This window comes from Vicia villosa, unplaced genomic scaffold (assembly GCF_029867415.1).
Source record: "Vicia villosa cultivar HV-30 ecotype Madison, WI unplaced genomic scaffold, Vvil1.0 ctg.000107F_1_1, whole genome shotgun sequence".
NCBI lineage: Eukaryota > Viridiplantae > Streptophyta > Magnoliopsida > Fabales > Fabaceae > Vicia > Vicia villosa.
The window spans coordinates 567,296-590,114 of NW_026705018.1; the positions used below are offsets into that span (position 1 = coordinate 567,296).

General features: G+C 36.1%; 2 protein-coding genes across 2 annotated transcripts; one reads left to right on the forward strand and one right to left on the reverse strand.

The window, feature by feature from the left end:
- Nucleotides 1–278: 278 nt before the first annotated feature.
- LOC131624169 (early nodulin-like protein 1) lies at nucleotides 279–1,175 on the reverse strand. The gene has a single exon (XM_058895139.1). The coding sequence runs from the start codon at nucleotides 1,173–1,175 to the stop codon at nucleotides 279–281; it is 897 nt and encodes a 298-aa protein (XP_058751122.1).
- Nucleotides 1,176–13,777: 12,602 nt separating this feature from the next.
- LOC131624170 (B3 domain-containing protein At4g01580-like) lies at nucleotides 13,778–15,264 on the forward strand. Its single transcript, XM_058895141.1, has 5 exons — nucleotides 13,778–13,849; nucleotides 14,112–14,204; nucleotides 14,416–14,695; nucleotides 14,782–14,888; nucleotides 14,971–15,264. Exons 1-5 carry the CDS (start codon nucleotides 13,778–13,780, stop codon nucleotides 15,262–15,264), a joined length of 846 nt encoding a protein of 281 aa, XP_058751124.1.
- Nucleotides 15,265–22,819: the final 7,555 nt, after the last annotated feature.

Below are 22,819 nucleotides of genomic sequence, written 5' to 3' on the forward strand. Positions count from 1 at the left end.
ATGAATTTAAAAGCATTTGAACAACATATTAATTAGATAGCAGTAATTGATTAATGTTTGAGGATCAATACATCAAATGATTAACATCAATATTTTGGTGCACAAACAAAAAGATCCTAGTGGTCTACTGCTAGATATAATACAAAGTTCTAGTGGACTACTGATAGACATAGTACAAAGTAAACTAAACAAAACAAAGCTTTGGACAAAGCTTGTTCTCCCCCTTTTGTCAAACATACAAAAAGAAAGGGGGTCCAAAAGAAGAGAGGACGAAAACACTAAGGAACAGATGGTTCATCATCAGATGTTGCCTCAGAAGATAATGGCAAAATAGGAAACTGAATCTGAGAGGGATCCGGAGGAGGCATTCCTGGAAACCGAGGGCAAGCATGCTCAGTGAAGTAATCAACCCAGAATTTTTGGTAAGCCATGCCTTGCTTCTGTACAGTTGCAATTGATCGAAGAATAATGTCCTGATGGGGGTTAGTTGGATCAGAAGAAGTTGTGGTTCGAGGATAAACAGGAGGACGATTTCCAACACTAGGGAAATTGTTAAAGATTGAGGATGTGAGGGATACAATGGGATTTGGAGGAAGGGTGTTGGAATTATGAGTGGTGTTTCTTGGGGGTGATGAGTCATACCTTGGAGCAAGAAGTGTTTGAACATTGAAAGAGTTGTCATCATCTGCCTTTGGGGATGAAAAAATTGGAGATTTTGCTTGGAAGGCATAAGGATCAGATTGTGGAACAGAAGGCATAGCATTTGAATCTGTAACACCAGTTTGTTCAGGTAGCTGAATGGAGTTGTTGAAGAAGGCTTCTATCAAAGAGGTAAGATCATCAGAGTCTGTGTGATTAATGGAAGTGAGTTGAATTCTTGGAGGAGAAGGTTCTTTATAGGATTTTGGAGAATTCAATGGTGAGGTGGTAGTGACAGGATGGATTGTTATAGAAGGTGAAGCGTAGGTGACAACATGAGGAACAATTGAGGTGTGTTGATTTGTAGGAGGTGGAGTGAATAATTCAGCTTCTAGCATAGATATGAGAGAGGACAGTTGAGCATCCGGGTTTGGATTGGAAGCAGGAGTATGTGGAGATTTTGGTGAGTGTGGTTGGTGAGTTGAAGTAGTAGGAGGACTTGAAAGAAAATTTTCAAGAGCGAAGATGTTGACCATGTCAGTGTCAGAAGTCTCCAGAGTTGAGAGATTTTAAACATTTGAGAGAGTTTCATTTTGAAGAGAAACTGGAGCTTGAGAAATGACAACAGTTTGTGGTGAGGATTCAACAAGGATTAGTGAGGTAGAAGTTAGGTCAATGCATTGTGTGATTTCAGGAGATGGTTTAGTGATTTCCTTTGAGTTTGGAGATATGGATTTAGAGTTATGAGGAGAAACTGGTGATGACTTTTGTGGAGATTCTAGGTCAGCAGTGTTTGGAGGAGCCACAGATAGTGGAATGGGATAGTTTGTTGTCAGGCTATTTGGAGAGTTATAGGATTCAATACCTGTTGTTAATGGTTCATTTGGAGCATATTGCTTAACAAGTCGTCTGCGTTTTGACTTGGTTTCAGGTTTAGGTGATGGTGCACGCTTGAGAGAAGGAATTTTCATGCGCTTTAGCTTGGAAGCATCCAATATTTTGTTGATTTCAAAAGAGTCTTCATCATCCAGAGGAACATTAAAGTGCTTGAAGATTTTGGTAAGAAGCATACCATACGGGGCGCTTCTTGCTCGAAGCCCTGTGTGTTTGATATAGTTGAGCACCAAATACCCGATATTGAGAGGGATTTTGTTTGAGAAGTGATAGATAACAAGGAGGTCTTTATCTGTTACCCGTTCCATGCTGCCTTTTCTTGGAAGAATAGTGTGAATATAGAAGTTATGAATTATGTGGCTGAGGGATTCAAGGTTGGCAGACACAAATATTTCAGTTTGATGTTTGGTGGTGGAAAGTTTGTAGGATTCAATATCTAAGTCATAGGATGAGGGCCATTCATCATTGAAGAGATGAAACCCGTTGTTTGGGACATGCAGAATGTCACAAAGGAGCTCTGGGGTTAGGGTTATTTGACGACCCTTAACAGATGAGATTAGTTGTGTATCACTGTTGGATGTTTCAATAGTGGAAAAGAAAGCTCTAACTAATCTAGGGTAGAAGACATCAGAGAGTTGGAGAAAGTTTGTCCAACCTGTGGTAGTTGCGAGCTCGTTTATGTCGTAACCCCAGATTGAGTAACTATCCAAGTTAACGGTTTTGCCGGCAACAATAGGGAGTGAACTCCATTTGTCGTTATAGAGAGAACGAACATCATCATCAGAGATGAACTCTTTGGTTGAAACTTCAGAGGGATGATCATAAGCTTGGAAGGATGAAGAGACAAGGGAGTTTCCTTCGCTTGATTGAGTTGAGATGTGTGACGAGGATGGCTTCGTGGTTTGAGGAACAGAGACAATCTGGGTTGAGGAAGGAGGAGGGTTAGGGTTTTGAGATTGTTCTGGATGCTGTTCAGATCGAGTTGAATCATGGGATGTGGTTGCATGTCGTGATGAGCGACGGGTGGGAGTGGTGGGCTTCGGACGCGAGGAGTCACCGGTTTTCATGGTTGATTTTTGACGAGTGGTGGTGGTGCGGTGCTTGGTTGGTGGCCGTTCCATGGAGAGATTTTTTTGTGTTTTGGAAGGAGACGTGGGTATAGTGTCAGCAAATGGAACAATAGTTGTAGTGACTTTGAATACCATTTGAAGAGTTTTTTTTAAGTAAGAGTAAATTGAATCATTAGAGAAATTGGGAAGTGTTACAAATTTGATGTGAAGTTGGTAGAAAAAGGATGTTGATTTGATTGGTAAGGGAAAAGGCAAGATTTTCTGTAATGATGAAGAAATATGGAGAAACGAAAAAGGCAATATGGGGAAACGAAAAAAGACCTAATATAGACACATGTTGTTTATGATTATTATATTATTGAATTTATTATTAAAGACAAATATTTTGAATATATAATTTTTTTTATTTAGTCTATGATAAGAAATAGGTAATACTAGAAGAGAATACTATATTTACTTAGGTATTTTAATAATTGATAATTTTGACTTTAGAAAATTAAATCTATCTTCCACTAATGGTTTGGTGAAGATATCAGCTAATTGATTATTTGTATCCACAAATATGAGTTCTATGTTTTCTTTTTGAACGTGATCTCTTATAAAATGATGTTTTATTTCAATATGTTTAGATCTCGAGTGTTAAATAGGATTTTTTGACAGGTTTATAGCACTAGTATTATCACAAAAAATTGATACCTTGGAGTATTGAAGTGAGTAATCTTCCAGTTGATTTTTTATCCATAAAATTTGTGAGCAGCAATTTGCAGCAGACACATATTCTGCTTCAGTGGTTGATAGAGCAATTGTATTTTGCTTTCTGCAAGACCATGTAATAAGAGCTTGTCCTAGAAATTGACAGGCTCCACTTGTACTTTTTCTTTCTATTTTGTCTCCAGCATAATCAGCATCACGGTAGGCTATTAAGTTGATGTGATTTCATTTTTCATACCATAGACCAATGTCAGTGGTACCAACGGGATATCAAAAAATGCATTTGACAGCAGTCAAATGTGATTCCTTAGGGTCAGTTTGAAAACGTGCACATAGACCTACTGAAAAGACAATGTCAGGCCTACTGACAGTTAAATATAATAATGAACCAATCATACCTCGATATTCCTTTTCTGATACGGATAGTCCTTGTTCATCTTTATCAAGGTTTGAAGAGGGATGCATAGGTGTTACCATAATTTTTGCTTCATTCATTCCAAATTTTTTTAATAAATCTTTAATGTATTTTTCTTGACATATGAAAATTCCATTTTTGATTTGTTTTATTTGTAAACCCAGAAAGAAGTTGAGTTCACCCATCATACTCATTTCAAATTCACTTTGCATCAGTTTTGAAAAATCATCACACATTTTTTCATTTGTTGAACCAAATATGATGTCATCAACATATACTTGAACTATTAGTAGGTCATTTTTGTGTGATTTTTTAAAAAGAGTTGTATCAATTTTTCCTCTGAGAAAATCATTTTTAATGAGAAAAATACTAAGTTTGTCATACCAAGCTCTAGGAGCTTGTTTAAGACCATATAATGCTTTTGTTAGTTTAAAGACATGATTAGGATGAGAATGTTTTTTAAAACCAGGTGGTTGATGAACATAGACTTCCTCGTTTAGGAACCCATTTAAAAAAGCACTTTTTACACCCATTTGAAAAAGTTTAATGTTTTTATGAGCAGCATATGCTAAGAGAATTCAAATAGCTTCTAACCTTGCCACGGGTGCATATGTTTCATCATAATCTATACCTTCTTGTTGATTGTAACCTTGAGCTACAAGTCTAGCTTTGTTTCTAATTACTATTCCATTTTCATCAAGTTTATTTCTGAACACCCATCTTGTACCAATAATGGTTTTATCTTGAGGGTAAGGGACCAGTTTCCAAACTTGGCTTTTCTCAAACTGAGATAATTCTTCTGTCATGGCTTCCATCCAAGATTCATCTTTTAATGCTTCATTGATATTCTTTGGTTCTACCTGAGATATCATTGCCATGTTATTAGAGTTATCTTTAAAGAAATTTCTGGTTCTTACCTGATCAGAGGTGTCTCCTATTATTTGTTCATGAGGATGATCAGTTACACTTTTCCATCCTTTTGGAGGATTTGCTGTAGGTTGTTCAGAGTCATTCTTAGCTTCTTGGGTAATTTTCATAGTGTTGCTCGTATCTGTTGATTGAGTGTTGGGAATTGCTTCTAGATCGGTTACTTCATCCTCGTGAGATTTTTCTAAAGCTGCAACATTTAGTTCGTCAAACATAACATGCATGCTTTCTTCTACGGATTGATTTTTCAAATTGTATATTCGGTAACCTTTTGAGGTTGAAGAATAACCAAGAAAGATGCCTTTGTCAGATTTTGAATCAAACTTTCCTAGAGAATCTTTGTTGTTAAGAATATAACAATAGCATCCAAAGATATGAAAATATGAAATATTTGGAGTTCTATTTTTCCATAGTTCATAAGGAGTTTTCTTCAAGATTTTCCTTATGGTTACTCTATTTAAAACATAGCAAGAAGTGTTGATAGCTTCAGCCCAGAAATATTTTTCAACATTTGATTCATTAATCATAGTTCTAGCCATTTCTTGCAGAGTTCTATTTTTTCTTTCTACAACACCATTTTGTTGAGGTGTTCTTGGACAGGAGAAATTGTGAGATATACCATTTTCATCAAAGAAAGTTTTAAAGGAAATATTCTCAAATTCTCCTCCATGATCACTTCTTACAGCAACAATATTTGAACATCTTTCATTTTGAACTTTTTTGCAAAAGATTTTGAATGCTTCAAAAGATTCATCTTTATTTTTTAAGAAAAGTACCCATGTGTATCTTGAGAAATCATCAACACTGAGAAACCCATATCTTTTCCCACTGAGGCTTGAAGTTTTTACAGGACCAAACAAATCAATATGAAGAAGTTCTAAAGGGTTGTGTATTGACATAATATTTTTTGAATGAAAACTACTTTTGACTTGTTTGCCTTTTATGCAAGCTTCACAGATTGAGTCTTTTTCAAAATTTAGTTTGGGAAGACCTCTAACAAGATCTAATTTTGAAAGTGTTGAAATATTTTTCATACTTGTATGACCACATCTTCTGTGCCATAGCCATTTATCCTTTTCTTTGGATAAAAAGCAAGATTCAGATGACAGATCATCTAAGTAAAATGTATAAAGATTTTTGTGCCTTTTTCCTAAAAAAAGAATTTTGTCAGAAGATGAGATTTTTACAATACATGAAATTTGATTAAAATTAACTTCATAGCCATCATCACATAGTTGACTAATGCTAAGAAGATTGTGTTTTAATCCTTCCACGTATTGCACATTGTTTATAAAGATAGTACCTTTTTTACCTATGGAACCAATACCTTTGATTTTTGCTTTATCATTGTTTCCAAAGGTTATAGTTCCACCTTCTTTATTTTTGAAAGAGACAAAACATTCCCTATCTCCAGTCATATGTCTTGAGCAGCCACTGTCCAAGTACCAAGGCTTTTTCTTAAGGGTCAGAAGACATTCCTGCATTATGCGTTAGTAGCTTTTTAGGTACCCATATTTCTTTGGGTCCTTTTTTTTTAGAAATATGATCTTTTGATATAGTGCTTTTCTTTTTGAAATAACAATGTTTTTCAAGATGATTTGTTTTCTTGCAATAACAACATTTTGGTTTGGTAATGTTTTTCTCTTTTAAAATTGCTTTTTCTTTTATTTGGGTCTTAGTTCTATTTTTATTTGGAAGAAAAAAATTCTCATAAATCATTTGATTTTCAGATTGTTTAAATCCTAAGCCAGCTTTATCAAAGACCCCTGATTGAGATCCCATTATTTTTTGAAATGTTTCAGTAGATTTCACAAAGGAAGTTATATCTTTAGTAAGAGTTTCTACTTGATTTTCAAGACCTTCAATTTTATCTTGATTGTTAAGAGGTTTGATTTTTTTATTAATAACTTTCTGATGTAATGACAAACATGAATATGCCTTTTGTAACTCCTTAATGGTTTCTAAATGTTTTAGGTTGGATTTTATTAGATCTTCTTTTTCAGTTTTAAGAGTATGAATTTCTTCTTTTTGAAATAAACATTTCTGAGTTAAGATATTTGAATCTTCTAATAAATTATCGAACAAAATTCCTATTTCTTTACAAGTATAATAAAAGTTTAGTGTATTTACCTCTTCAGAGTCGGAGTTAGTCATTAGGCATAAGTTAGCTTCCTCATCTTCGGCTTCAGAGTTAGAGTTCTCTGAGTCATCCCATTGTGCAAGCATAAATTTCTTTTTAGAGGAGAAGTTCCTATGAGTTTTGAGTGGACATTCTGTTTTGAAGTGTCCAAGTTTGTTGCATCCATAGCATGTAATCTTGCTTTTATCAATCTCAGGTTTCTGGTAATCTTTCCTGGGTTGAAATGATTTTCTGTTTTGATTCCTTTTTAAAATCATTTGTTGAATTCTTCTAGAGATTAAAGCCAAATCATTTTCATCCTCAGATAGGAATCCGGTCTCTTCTTCAGTTGTTCCTTGTGAGGTGGAGATTTGAGATGCAGAATTTTGAGAGGTTTTAAGAGCTATCATTTTACCTTTTCTTTGTGGTTAATCTTCATTGAGGATACCTTCATGAGCACGAAGAGATCCTATAAGTTCTTCAACTTGTAGAATCTTTAGATCTTTTGCTTGTGAGATAGCTGTTACCATAGGTCTCCAAATTTTTGGGAGACATCTTAGAATTTTTCTAATTCTTTCATGAGCCGTATAAGCTTTACCAAGTGATCTTAGTTCATTGACAATTACAGTGAATCTAGATACCATTTCATCTATGGTTTCTTCTTCCTTCATTTCGAAGGTTTCAAATTTCCTGACTCCTAGATCAATTCTTTCTTCTTTAACATGATTTGTTCCTTCATGATGTATTTTGAGAGTATCCCAGATTTCTTTGGCATTTGTGCATTCTTCTATCCGGTCGTATTCTTCCTGCTAAGAGCACATGATAATATAAATTGAGCTTTAGAATTTAGTAGTACCTTGTCGTTTTCTTCTTTCGTCCATTGTGACTGAATTTTCGGAACTGAGGCAACTCTGTCTGTTGCAGTAGTCATTGGTGTGTAGTTTCCATTTTCAACTACAGACCACATGTTGTTATCCTGAGATAGTAGAAATAATCTCATATTACCTTTCCAGTAGTAGTAGTCAGAACCATTAAAGTAAGGAGGCCTATGTGATGATCCTCCTTCAGCTATAAATTTTGTATCAGCCATTTCCTGTTTGATCGATTAACTCTAACACGGTTAAGTGTTCTGTATATTCAGAGCCCAGAGCTCTGATACCAATTGATGGAATAAGGTACGACACAACAAGGGGGGTTGGATTGTGTCCCTTTTAAAATTTATCTAAGTATTTAAAAAGGTTGTCTTTGATAAGAAGAAAATGATTAGTAATAACTTTAGAAGTTTAAGTAATTAGTGTTAATGTGTGTGATAAAATATAGTTGTGAATAATATAAGAAAAAGACAATAAATAAAGAACACAAGAAAACTTATCCTGGTTCACCAACTTGGTTAGTCCAGTCCCCACACCCTGTGAGATTATCCTTTATTGAATCTTCTTACAATAACTTTTTCTTCTATGTATTCTTAGCCTCACCAGGCTTACACTTCTGAATGGTATAGCTTACAAATAGCTTACAAAAGATTGGTTTGTATATCTATGATATACTTTGTGATCTTAGGATGTTTATAATAAATTCCTAAATACTCTCCATATGGCAGTGAGTACTTTTAATAGAGAATGTGTATAATAACTCTAATATTTGTTTGTTCACTATATGGTAGTGAGATTTAAAGATAATATATAGAGTATGAATACTTTGTGATTTGAGAGCTTTGGTTTTCTTTGTATGCTTGTGGATATTTTCGGTGCATGAGAATAAAGCATAAGTCTTGTATTTATAGAGCAAAGCAAAGTGAGAAGGAAGTGCCGAGAGTTTCTTTGAGAAGTGCTGGCAGCTTTGTCTTTGTAGGACTTGGTCTTGGTTCAGAATAATACTGACAAGCTGTAAATTCTGATATTTTGACTATTTCAACAAAGACTTATTCTTGGCAAAGTAATTCTGGAGGAGTAACTCTGGGACGAGTAACTCTGGGACAGTACTTCTGGAGAGTAACTCTGAGACAATACTTCTGGAGAGTAAATCTGGGATAGTACTTCTGGAGAGTAACTCTGGGGCCATAATTCTGGAGAGTAACTCTGGGGCCATAATCCTGGAGAGTAACTCTGGGATGCAAAATATGAAGGAGTAATTCTGGGACCATAATTCTGAGAATCCATATGTTCTTAAAGCTTTGTTCTTTGTTAGTACAGTCTTGAATCATCTTAACTCTTTATTTGATAAAGGCCATGAATTGTTTAGATGATAAATTGATGAAATCACTTTGGAGTTTCTTAGATAAAATAGTTTGTAATATTCAAAACATTAACAGAATATGTTTCAACAGAACCTTCTGAGTCAGTGCTTCTTGCGCTGAATTGTGCATACTCTATATATTTCCTAAAATGGAAAATGCATAGGATTAAAGTACCACATTGTCTTATACAAAATTCATATATAATTTTATCATCAAAACTAAGAATATTGATCAGAACAATTCTTGTTCTAACAATCTCCCCCTTTTTGATGATGACAAAAACATATATAATTGATAAGAATTTGCAATCAGAATATCAGATGATTAAAGACAATTACACAGTTATAGCATAAGCATATAATCATAGTGTGTGAATATGTCTCCCCCTGAGATTAACAATCTCCCCCTGAAATAAATACTAGAAGAATTTATAAATAAAAGACTTCCCTGAGTATTTTCCATTTCAGTCGAGACGTTCGCATTTTCCTAGAACTTCAGAACATTCAGAGCTTTTGCTTCTTGCTTCCATAGGACAACTTCAGAGCTTTGAATTTCTTCTTGAATCATATCATATTTGCTTGTATCAGAACATTTTTGAATGTATTAGAGCATCTTAACATCCTGAAATGTTTCAGAACAAACTAGACAACAAAAGTCAGAGCATGAATGAATCAGAACATTCTTTTAAGAAAGAACATGTATCAAAGCAATGCTAAAAAAAATATAAGAGAAAACTCTAGTAAGTTCTTAAACAGAATGTGTATCAGAACATATGAGAGAGGAGAATATATTAGAGCATATTCTTCCACGAGAATATCAGAACATTTTTCCTTCTTGCTTCTGATCTTGAAGCTTCACAGCACTAAGCTTACTTCAAATTCCAAGAACATGCTTCTTTCTTGAATAGCATATTCTTCATGTATTTGCTTCTTATGCCAATCCTGCAAAGATATTCTCAAGGACATAGAACTTGCAAATAGCATTATAAATGTTGAGACTTAATCCCAGCAACTGATCAAATCAATTATCATGTTTCTCCCCCTTTTTGTCATAACATCAAAAAGCATTTAAAAGATTCAGATGAAAAGAAATATCAGAGAAGAGAATAATATTTCATTGATTAAAAAAAATATCAGAAGATACAAAAGGGATAGAAAGCAGATGCAAGGAAACAGATGCAAAAACAAAAGAAAACATCTAAGACCAAGAGACTACGACTAGCCTAGCTTAGAAACTAGTTGGGCCAGAAGGTTTTGAATCTCAGAGGTGCTTTCAGATTGCTTCTTCATAAAGATTCTGAATTCCTTATGAGTTTCCTCATGCTTATCCAGACGAGAAGCAAGACCAGCTTGGTTCTGTTGAAGAGCCTTAATAGTGTTTGTAACACCCTTCTAAACCCCGCAAAAATTAATAAAATAATTCAGAGTAAAACATGAAAACAAGGGTGCCACAATTCAATTTAAAACAAATTATCATAAATCAATTGTCATGCTTCACTTAGGGCAAATCATCAATTTAATAAAATCATGTTTCTACACAGTGGAACATTAATCAACGGATAAGCATAACATCATCTATGCAATATCTCATAAAATTACTCCGATAACAACAAAATAGAGTATCATCATAAACTATAAACTAGCGTTCCCCCAGTGTTACAATATCAGAGCATGACATCGACGCTATACTAAACAAACTGAATCATGAGCTAATCCTCACCGAGCCGAAAGCCGCCATCCTCAATCTGAAAATATCAACAGTAAGGGTGGGTCTCATTCACGATTAACATATGTTATCGAATCATAAACAGTAACACATCATAGTCACATTATTCACCCAATTTCATTATATTCAGATTGTCAGGAAGTACTCATCAACACACAACAACAAATAGAATACATTACCAAAGATAACACCATAATTCATCCAAACAAATCATAACAATTACACCATCATCACATATTATAACATTGGAAGATCTTCCATTCATGTTATAATAATACACGTAGCCTAATGCAAATGCAACTATATGCATGTGGTACCAAAATCTGGGATAACCCATCTCACCGATCCATCATTGTCAAGGATACGACGACACCCACTCACTAATTCCACACAATGGGAATTAGCTACCACTGATCCACCATCGTCAAGGATCAACCACATAATGATTATGAAATGCATGTATCAACCATAACATGCTCATCATCAACATTAAACAACCAGATGTCATAATCATCAACCAACACAATAATCAATAGCCACACATAGTTATGCTATTTCTCAACCATAATGAAATACATATACTTTACATCAATAATATATGTATATCAATCACTAGTTACAACCACGACATCATAATAGATAAAACATTCACCACACAGTGCAACAACAATAGCACCTCTCACAATCGTGTACCAAGTACAACAAATCAACCCAACAACAATAGAGCATTTACATCATCATTCATCAAAACACATGATAACCATATTTATCACGAACAACATCCATTTGCATAATAAGCAGAAGCAATCACATTATAACATCACACACTATTGCACATATTCAATTATGCAAACAACAAATCATTGCACCTCATCAACAATGCAAAACAAGAATAAACCACATTTGGAGAAAACGATACTTTTCAAACACATCTTATATAGTCACATTTCATCCTATATGTCCACAACACATCATTCCTCAAAACTAACAAAATCGTGTTTTCTTAAAAATAAATTTGAGCTACTGCTCATTTCATCATTCTAACACAAAGAACATTTAATAAGCTTCATCCTGCTCGAAACGACACTCAAAACAGGCCAACAGTTCAAAAGATACGACATTTCAAAGTTTTGAAAATATTTAGTAAAACAGGGTTCGCGGCGCCAATGAAGTTTGCGGCGCGAACTGAGTGAATCAAATCTTCCTGAGTTTCTGCCAAGCAGTTCGCGGCGCCAACAAAGTTTGCGGCGCGAACTGGCAATTTCAGAAAATCGCGAATCACAAAAAACAGCATACGAGTTTTATCCCAATTCCACCAAACCTCAACCAAATCGAGTCAAAAACGCCAAACATCGTAAACAACAATAGAATACATGTTATAACCACAAATATAACACATATCATGGATTTTCTAACATCATAACATCATCAAATCATGCAATCTCATCAAATCATATAATTTTTATCAAATCATCCCAAAACCCCAACCTAACATATAACTCAATTGACACGAACAATGCATCTAATTCAGTCATACCATCTATAACCCAATAATAGATGCTAATCGGGAGAGTCCCTCTTACCTTAGAGTCGAATCTTCGAAGGTCCTCTTCTTCCTCTTCTTCTCCTCTTTCACGTATCACTATGTTCTCCAACTTTGCTCTTTTGCTTCTAATTTTCTTCTTTTCACAATTATTCTATTTTATGAAAGAATAGAATTCACTTAGTATGGGCCTATCACTTAGCACCCCTCTCTTACTAATCACGACACCAAGCCAAATAACCTCCTTTTTCATAATTCTTCAATTAAATCCAATCAAATGCCAAATAATTTCAAATAAATAATTTAATTCCAATTTAAATCAATTAATGAGAATATGGGGTGTTACAGTGTTCACCAGAACAGAAGGTTCAGCAGAAGAAGCTTCACAACTATCGTTCAAAGGAATAGAATTCTCAACAGCAGCATCAATCATGAGAACATCTTCTTGATTTTTAAGTGACAAATATTTTTTTTAAAAAATATTATTATTTAATTTATTTATGATTTATAACCATATTTAATATGGTTAATGATTATTTTATTCTAATAATAATTTGACTTAGTCAAAGTAATTAAACATTTTTTCTCTCTTTTTTATTTAAACGCCTATCCTTCTTTTGGACAAAAGATACAAAATGGAAACAAATAACATAAATTGCAGAAATTTCTTTTCTTTTGGTCACATCTTCCAGCCATCTACAAGATGATTTCTTGTTGTTCTGTTGCCTCAGAATCTTATTAAGAATATGAGAAGAACCTGTTGAATCCTGGGGAATTTGCGCTTATGAAGCGGATAAATCCTTAAGGACAGTGTATTTACACGCCTCAGGTTTACGTAATGGCTTATTATTTTGCAGGTCAAATATTAGTGATTACAAGAAAATAGAATCAAACTGCCTGGATGATCATATTCTACAACAAAAATAACGCTTGAAAATAATAAAAATTTAATAATTTATATTGAATAAAATTGTAAATGAATTTAAAAACTATTTCTTTTAATAAAAAAACTTATTCAGCGATAAAATTTTGAAATAATAGAAAACTAAAGTTTATACAAATTTTTAAATTACAAAAATATTAATAGTTTTTTTGAAAACTATTTTAACTATAAAAATAAGATTAACATTATATTTTTTTTAAACAAAAAGAGATTATATTAATAATTAATAAAAATGGATAAATTGAGAAACTATTTAAAATATCTCAACTAAACACTTAAAGGACAGTTTAAACTTCCAAGAAGTCTTTAGCTATGATGCGATGGAAAAATTAAATAAAACAGACATAGAGTGATAAAAGCAGACATAGGGTAATCAAGAGTTTTCTGGAAAAAATAAAAAAAGTACTTGTAATTAATATTAATATTCCTCTTATCTAAATTTCAATTCATCTAAAGTTACATATTTTTATGATTAAAAAAGTACTTGTTTTCATTGCTATCTAAATTTCAATTCATCTAAAGTTTCATATTTTTATGATTTTATCAAACAAGATCATGGGTAGTGATTTTCCTCCGATTCATTTTTTCAAGATAATAGTTAGCGAAAGTCTTGATCAAGGAAAGCTTGTAAGTCTCTTATTCAGATTCTTTCTTCGTTCTAATAAGTTTATATGTTTCTGTATCTTAATAATCATCATCATCATGTTATGTTGCTTTGTATTTTGCTTGAAGAAAACCTTAATTAGGACATAATAAAAGGATTAATATAGCATGTTAATATAACAAACTCTAGAACAATCTAGTATCCCAAACTAGTGAATATTTTCTCACCTCATCAGAGAGATTTCTACGAGTAGAGTACTCTTATTTGAACTACTCTTTTTGACAGATGATACCAAGAAAGTTTGTGAAGAAATATGGAGAATATCTTCCAAAAGCTATATGCCTAAAGACTCCCAATGGTGCAGATTGGAAACTAAGAGTCTGTTTGAAATAGTTTTTGTTTTTAGTTTTTAAAAACTGAAAAGTAAAAATCAAAACACAATTTAGCTATTTCAGTTTTTTACTTTTAAAAACTGAAAAATTGTGAAGAGTTTTTAAAAACACATTTGTAAATTATTATATTCAAACAAGCTTTTAGTTTTTAAATTTTCAAAAACTAAAATAGAGTTTTTAAAAAGCCTTTCAAACAGGCCCTAAGTTTGGTAAAAAGTGATGGCAAGATATGGTTTGAAAATGGTTGGAAAGAATTTGTAGACTATCATTCTCTATCTCATGGCCATCTTCTTGTTTTCAAATATGAAAAAACTACCCATTTTGAGGTAACAATCTTTGCTAAGAGTGGTTTAGAGATAAGCTATCCTTTCAAAAGAGTTGAAGTCAACAATGAAAAAGATTGTAGAGCAAGTCAAAAGAGAAAAGCATACTCCTCCTTTGAAATTGGAGGCACTAGTTATGTCAAAAAGCGCAAAGGTATAAGTTACTATCTTTTGTATTCATACTGTTTTGTCATTTTTATCAACATGAAATATGATTCTTCTGATGTTTTGTTTTTGCAGGAAAACATGTGAATGCAACACTTGAAAGAGCAAAATCATTAAAAACATGTAATCCATTCTTTGTTCTTGTCATGCATGCTTCATACATTGAACACCATTCTGGTTTGGTAAGATAGAAAACATTTACAGTAATTAATAAGAGAAATTAGTTAGGTTTATATAACATTTGTCTTTTATTTTGCTTGGCAGAATATACCTTCTGAATTTGGTAGGAAACACTTTGATTTGGATAAGAAGAAGGGAGAAATTTATTTTCAGGTGTTGGATAATGATAGAGTCTGGTCTGCAAAGTACTCAATCGGGATGAAATTGGACACTACACAAGTAAGATTTCAACTCTCAAGGAAATGGAGGGAATTTGTAAAAGACAATAACTTAAAAGTTGGTGATGTTTGCAACTTTGAGCTCATTCATAAAACTAATATGACTTTTCAAGTTCACATTGTTAGAAAGACTGATGAAGTGAACGTCAACGTCTCATAGTAAGATTGGAAATCATCATCACCTAGAATTTTAGTTGTTTTGAATGAAGCTTAAATAACATCGCATGTATTTAGTGCATGTAAGCACCAGTAGTTACTAAGGAGTATTTCAACTTTTATTTTGCATTTCTTTAGCATGTTGTTTTGCATTTCTTGATATTACTCTTAGTATCCCAAGCGAGAATGAAGATCAATCAGTAAAAAGAAATGAAAGATTAGAACTGAAGTCACAATTGATTTTCATATACTTTGTACACTCCTGCAATTATGGAGAATTTGAACGGAGGTGGATAGTGTATGGGTTGAAATTAAATATTGCCATGCTTTCAGTTTTTGTGTGTGCTTGAAGAGGGTCAAAGGACCAAAAGAAACAAAACAATCAACTAATACCGCTAATATCTTCTAGTTAAACATTTTAGAGAAAACTAGGACAATGACTAAACTCGAATTTTTTTCTCCTCTAAGGTTGAGATTATGCTTTGCTAGCATATTTGCACATTTATTCGCATCCTAAAAATAGAATATTTCTCTCTCTAAAATGTGTGCTCCGCCCTCTCTCTAAAAGGGGGTAGGGTTTCGACTTCATCAGTTCAGATTCCGATGGCCGCGGGCAGCGGCAGGCAAGGCGGCGCAGGTGGAGGCAGGCAAGGCGGCGAATGGGAGGTGGTTAAGAGAAGAAATTTTAGGGGTTTTGTTCCTCGTTGGGACGTTTTCCCTTGGGGTGGCGGTGTGTCCAGAAGCAAGGCGGCGCAGTTAACATCAATATATTTCTCTCGATTTCCTGACGATTATAATGCGAAACACTTCTTTGAACTATTCGCGTGCATAGGGAAGGTGGTGGAAGTGGTAATTTCACCGAGGAAGAACCGATTTGGGAGGAAATTCGGGTTTGTGAGGTTTGAAGAGGTAGAGGATGGAAGGTTGTTGGCTGTTCGCTGCGACAATGTGATGATTCTGGGGAAGAAGATATTCGCTAATCTACCCAGGTTTGACCGTTCGAGTGTGAGGCAGGGGAAAGAGACTACTTTCCAGGGGACGGAAAAAATGGCAAGGAAGGGAGATGATCTGAAGTCTGGTGAGCGCAACTTTGTGAATAAATCTTATGCTAGTGTGGTCAACGGGGGGGGGGGGGGGTGGAGACAGAAGGCTGGATGTTCGATTGCCGGTTTTTAGTTTCGAATCTAGTCCTGAAGAGAGGAGCAGGTTGGCAAGGGCTTATGTGGGAGTGGTTGTGATCCCAGGTTCTACATACAACATTCAAACGCACTTCGAAATGGAAGGGTATTTTCAAGTAAAAGTGACTCCGATGGGGAGAAATTTGTGTCTTTTAGAGGAAGTGGAGGAAGGAGTGATCGAGGATCTTATAGGGGAGGGCGAAACTTGGTGGAAGCAGTGGTTTTCTGAGATCAGGAGATGGATTGAACTCGACCGGGATGAAGGGAGAGTTATTTGGGTTAGTATATACGGGGTCCCACTTCACGTTTGGAATGCTAATTTTTTTGTCGGATTAGCTAACTCAATGGGCAGCTTCATCTGCACGGATGAATCAACGGCGGAGAGGACAAATTTCGATACAGCGAGATGCATGATAAGGGTTCAGATTGATTATGTGTTGCCTCACTCGTTGTTGGTTCAGATTGATGGGAAGGATTTCACACTTTTCTTGAAGGAGGACGTGGTCGGCTCAATTCGGAATTCTCCAGGTAACCGCAAATCTTTTTCATCTGTGTCTGACTCTGTGGAATCTGGGAATGAATGGTCTGATGATTGTGTCTTTGATGACGATATCTTTGTTCCTGCTACTTCCGCCCAGGGTCTATCTCCTTTGTTAGTCCAGGTCGATAGCACCTTGGAAGAGAGGAGAGATTCTATTGAGAGTATAGGTGGGGACGGTAAGGGGGACGAAACTCCTGCAGAACTTTCGAGTTGTGCGAATAAAGGGCTATGTAATTCTGTCTCTAACCCTTCGATGGTACCTGAGTCTGTATCGGTGTCTTGTTCTATCTCTGATTCCGGTGTTCATAAACTGGGGTCCTTCGATAAAGCATTGAAGGAGGTTAAGGGAACTATGGAAAATTGTAAGGGGCAGGTGGTTTGCATAGAGGGAAATAACAGTGGCTTGGGGGCTCCTAAGAAGGTCCGGTTCAGAAAAATTATTGAGGTAGGCAGGGATAAGGGGAAGGAGGTCAAACAGAAAAAGGAGAGGGGAGTTAGGGGCAGTGGCGGTAATAAACTGAAGGGGAAGGGTGTGAAAACGGGGTGTCCGATTGATTCGAAGTCGGATTCTATTCATTCGTTCGGTGAAGAAGATTCGGTGTACTATGGTAATCATTTGGAAGCCTCGGATATTCAAAGATGCAACAATAGACAATGGAATTATTTAGAGGGTGATGTGGGAAGGAAATTGTTGTCGGCAATTGTTTCGTTGGGTGTGGTGGATGCGGAGGGAAGGGACAATTTAAGGAGTAGGATAGAAAATCTTGAGAAGGTGGGTAAAGTCATAAGGGAAGAGAGGAAGGAGTATAATACAAGTTCGAAATGATTATTGGTTCTATGAATATAAGGGGAGGAGGAAATTCTTTAAAGAGAAGGAGGGTGAATTCTATTATTAAAAAAGGGAAAGCGGACATTTTTTTGATTCAAGAAACGAAGATTAAAGATTTTAAGGACTATTTTGCGAAGAGTTTTTGGTGTGACCATGAGGTTGGCTATTCTTTCTCAAATGCTTTGGGAGCTTCGGGGGGTACCTTAATTCTTTGGAAGGAAGGCACGGTGGAGGTGGTGTGTAGCTTTAGAGGAGATGGTTATCTTGGCATCAAGGTGAGGTGGGAGAATCATTGGTACTATGTTTTTAATATTTATTCTTCGTGTTCTCCGAACAAAAAGAAAAGGTTGTGGGAGGTTTTGGGGAATTTGAAGGAGAGGCACAAAGATGGGGAGTGGGTTGTTGGAGGGGATTTTAACGCGGTAAAAAATAGGAGAGAAAGGAAGGGTTCTACGTCTACGGCAAATCAAAGTGAGATGAATCTCTTTGCGGAGTTTATTCATAAGTCTTCTTTTGTGGATGTTCCGTGTAAGGGCAAGAAGTTCACGTGGTATAGTGGTGATGGCAAGACTATGAGTAGATTAGATCGTTTCCTTATATCGGACGTGGTGGTGGATAGGTGGGGAGTGGTGGGCCAATTAACGGGTGAGAGGGATATTTCGGATCATTGTCCGATTTGGTTGGTGAAGGACAAAGTTAATTGGGGACCTAAACCATTTAGATTTAATAATGAATGGTTTTCTTTGGATTCTTTTCTCCCGTTTATTGAAAAGGAATGGAGTTGTTTAAAGGTGGAGGGAAGAGGGGATTTTGTGCTTAAGGAGAAGTTGAAAATTCTTAAAACTAAATTAAAGTGGTGGAATGAGGTGATATTTGGGAGACTTGATATGAACATAGAGAATGATGTGAAAAACATTAATCTTTGTGATGAGATTTTGGAGGGGGGCGATGCGGATTCATTTATAGAAACCGTAGATAAAAGGAGGGAGGCTTCTTGTAGTTTTTGGAGAGATATTCAAATTAAAGAGAATATGCTCTTGCAAAAGTCTAGATTGAATTGGTTGAAGGAGGGAGACTCAAATAGTGGTTTTTTTCATAAGGTGATCAAGGAAAGAAGGAGGACAAATCATATAGGTCCAATTCTTTCTCCCGAAGGAATGATGGAGACGGTGGAGGATGTCAAGGGGGAAGTGTTTAGACACTTTAATGATAAATTTAAAGAGGAGGAGGAGGTGAGACCTCTCTTGGATGGAATAGTTTTCCAAAAGGTGAGTGATTCCGACTTGGTTTTCCTCGAAAGACCTTTCTTAGAAGAAGAGATAAAAGAAGCTTTATGGAGTTGTGGCGGATCGAAGAGCCCGGGGCCGGATGGATATTCCCTTCTTTTTTTCAAGAAGTGTTGGCATTTTCTTAAAGAAGATATTGTGGGATTCTTCAAAAGTTTCTATGATGGTGGTTGTCTTTCAAAAGCGGTAACGTCTTCTTTCATTACTTTGATCCCAAAATCTAATAACCCCATTTCTTTAGATGATTATCGACCGATTTGTTTGGTTGGAAGCATGTACAAGATCATGGCTAAGCTATTGGCGGGTAGACTAAAGAGGACCCTTGGGAAGATTATCTCTCAATGTCAAAGTGGTTTTGTTCCGGGGCGTCATATGTTGGATGGTGTTGTTGTGGCAAATGAAGTGGTGGATTATGCTAGGAAAGAAGGGTCGGATTGTTTACTTTTTAAAGTCGATTTTGAAAAGGCTTATGACAAGGTAAATTGGAACTTTTTGAGGTATATGCTTAGAAGGATGGGTTTCGGTGATAGATGGAGTGGTTGGATGGAAAAACTTGTGTTCAAAAGCCATATGTCGGTTCTTGTGAATGGAAGCCCAACGAAGGATTATGAGGTGGGCAAGGGATTGCGGCAAGGAGATCCTTTATCGCCGTTTCTTTATGTGATAGTAGCGGAAGCTTTAACGGGGTTGATTAGGAAATCTATTGAAGTGGGGGATTTTGAAAGCTTTTCAATTCATCGGAAGTGTGACGTGGACGTTCTCCAATTTGCGGATGACACTCTTTTGGTGGGGAAAGGTACATGGAAACATGTGTGGGCCATAAGAGCGGTTCTAAAAGCCTTTGAGTTGGTTTCGGGTTTGGGAATTAATTACCACAAAAGTAAGTTGATTGGGATAAATGTCAATGAAGGATTCTTGGAAGCCGCTTCCTATGTTCTTTCTTGCAAGATCGAAGAGAGCAACTTCCTTTTCCTTGGGATTCCGGTTGGCTTCAACCCAAGGAAATATGAAACTTGGGGTCCGCTTATTTCCAAGTTGAAGCACCGGTTGGCGGGGTGGAAAAATCGGTTCCTTAACATTGGTGGTAGAATAACTTTGTTGAAATCTATTTTGAGTTCTTTAACCGTGTTCACTATGTCTTTTTATAAAATGCCTCGCAAGGTAGTAAAGGAGGTCACACGGATTCAAAGCTCTTTTTTATGGGGTGGAAGAGAAGGTAGGAGGTGCATACATTGGATTAGTTGGAGGGAGGTAACTCAACCGTTCGAGAAAGGAGGAATTGGAGTAAAAAATGTGGCGGACTTTAATTTGGCTCTTTTAAGTAAATGGAGGTGGAAAATTCTTAAAGGGGAGGATTCTTTGTGTCTTAATATTCTTAAGGCGCGATATGGTGATTTAGGGGTGAAGGTTATGGGTGGAGTTATCTCCCCGAGGAGTAAGAGCGGGGAGTCCGTGTGGTGGAAAGACATCATGAAGTTGGGAGCAAACTCTTTTTTTGACCCGTTTGTTTCTTTTTGCAGGTTCTTTGTTCATAATGGGTTTAATACTCCCTTTTGGGAAGCGAGGTGGTTAGGCGGATTGGTTTTGAAGGAAGAATTTCCAAATCTTTTTGAGGCTTCTTGCTTGAAGGGAGTTTCGGTGGCGGCGATGGGAGGTTGGGTGGACGATAAGTGGTTATGGGGGAAATGTGGTATTCCGGAAAACCGGATGTACTCTCCTCGTGTCTTGACCGAATGGGGATCCTTGTGCACTTTGTTGGAGGCGTTTGGAGGGTTGGGCGCGTTTAAGGATGAGGTGGCGTGGGACCGTATAGGGGTTGATTCCTTTTCGGTAGCATCTTGTTATGAAGCTTATGCTATGCACCGGACTCCTCTTGGCCCGTGTGGAAGATATTATGAGGCTAAATCTTTGGTGTGGAAAGCGGATGTTCCTTTTAAGATTAAGGCTTTTGGGTGGAGGATCCTAGCTAATAGACTTCCAACAAAAGATCTCTTGGTTATTCGAGGTATTCCTATCCTTCCCGATGATTTACTTTGCTCCTTTTGTCGTATTGTTCCGGAAAACCGGGATCATTCTTTTTTTGCTTGCCCTTGTGTAAAGCGTATTTGGAGGGATATAGCTTTTTGGATAGGAAAACATGGTTTAGGGGAGGAAGAGAGCTTGTCAAATTTTATGGATTGGCACTCTTTTTGTAAATCAAAAAAAGTAGGTGTAAAGAAATTAGATGTCATTTGGTTGGCCACGACTTGGTCCATTTGGTTGAGCCGAAATGGGATGTGTTTTAGGTCGGAGGATTGGAATTTAGATGACTTGGTTTGGAGCATTAAATGCTTGGTTTGGAGGTGGTCTTTTTGTGGAGAAATTACCCACGCCAATTATTCTTATTATGATTTTGTTAAGGAACCATTGCGGTTCTTGTCATAATTTTAATTGGGTGTTAATTTCTTCGTTTTTTTCTTTCGGCCTTTCTTCTTGTGTTCCGGTCTAGTGCCGCTCTTTTGTAAACAGGATTGAGAACCCTTAGTTCTCCTATCAATATATCTCTTGTTTACTAAAAAAAAAAACATTTATTCGCATCCTTGAGAATTTTCACAACTTTGACCTCTCCAAATCCAACCATAGCATTTTGATTTATAGCATTAACTACATCTCGATTGTCATCTTGAAGCTTTATCCAAGAAAAGCCTTTAGAATGAGCGAATCATAATCCTTCCACCAGACCCCAAAGCTCAACATTTGTGATATTACACAAGCCAGCATGTTTGGAACCCCCCAGCCAGTCTGCCACACTGTTCTTAGTGACTGCACCATCTATATTGATGTTGATCCAATTAGTTTCTAGGATTTTCCACTCAATAGACATAGGTGCTATCATGGTTTTAAATTGCGGCTGCGGCCGCGGATGCGGTTGCGGGTGTTGCGGTTGTGGTCATTGTGGTTGCTGCGATGCGTATTGCGGCCGTTGCGGCGTTAATTTAAATTAGAAAAGATTTGATAGACACCATTAAAAAACACTTAATGTTAATATTTTACATTACAAATCACATGTAAATTGAGTTTATGGGTTTTCTAATGTTGATTTATGATGAAAATATGTGAAGAAACATGGGTGAAGGTGTTTGATGCGAATTCTAATGTTGTTGGACGTGTGATTACTGTTAAAATTAATGTGTTGTAACCACCACTATTAGTGAGCATTATGAAAGAAGTGTAACCATCACATTATGATGATTGTCTTTATGTTAGAATTGTATCATTAAGATTGAGAGAACCAAAGAGTCCTCATCTTAATTATCATCTTATTGTCTTCTAAGTCAGTTTTGATTCAAGCCTATATAAAGGCTTTGTAATGTTAAGAAAGATATAGCAGTTGGTGGTGAGTTCAATAAAATAGCAGATTTAAAGCATATCTTCCACCAGTGGAAGTATAGTGAGAAAAGTGTCCGGTGCAGTTTTAAAGCATATCTTCCACCAGTGGAAGTATAGTGAGAAAAGTGTCAAAAACCAGTTTTCCTCTGCAGAATCCTGCAACACCATAATTTATCACATACCACCTCTAGAATACCACCAACAGAGTGGTATCAGAGCTGCAGATCCTTGCAGCCCCAACAAAAACAACAAAAATTATGGCTTTTACAAACAACCCTTTCGCAACTTACAGCAATGTCAAAGTTCCTCTATTTGAAGGAGAGAACTATGATTTTTGGGCTGTTAAAATGGAGACT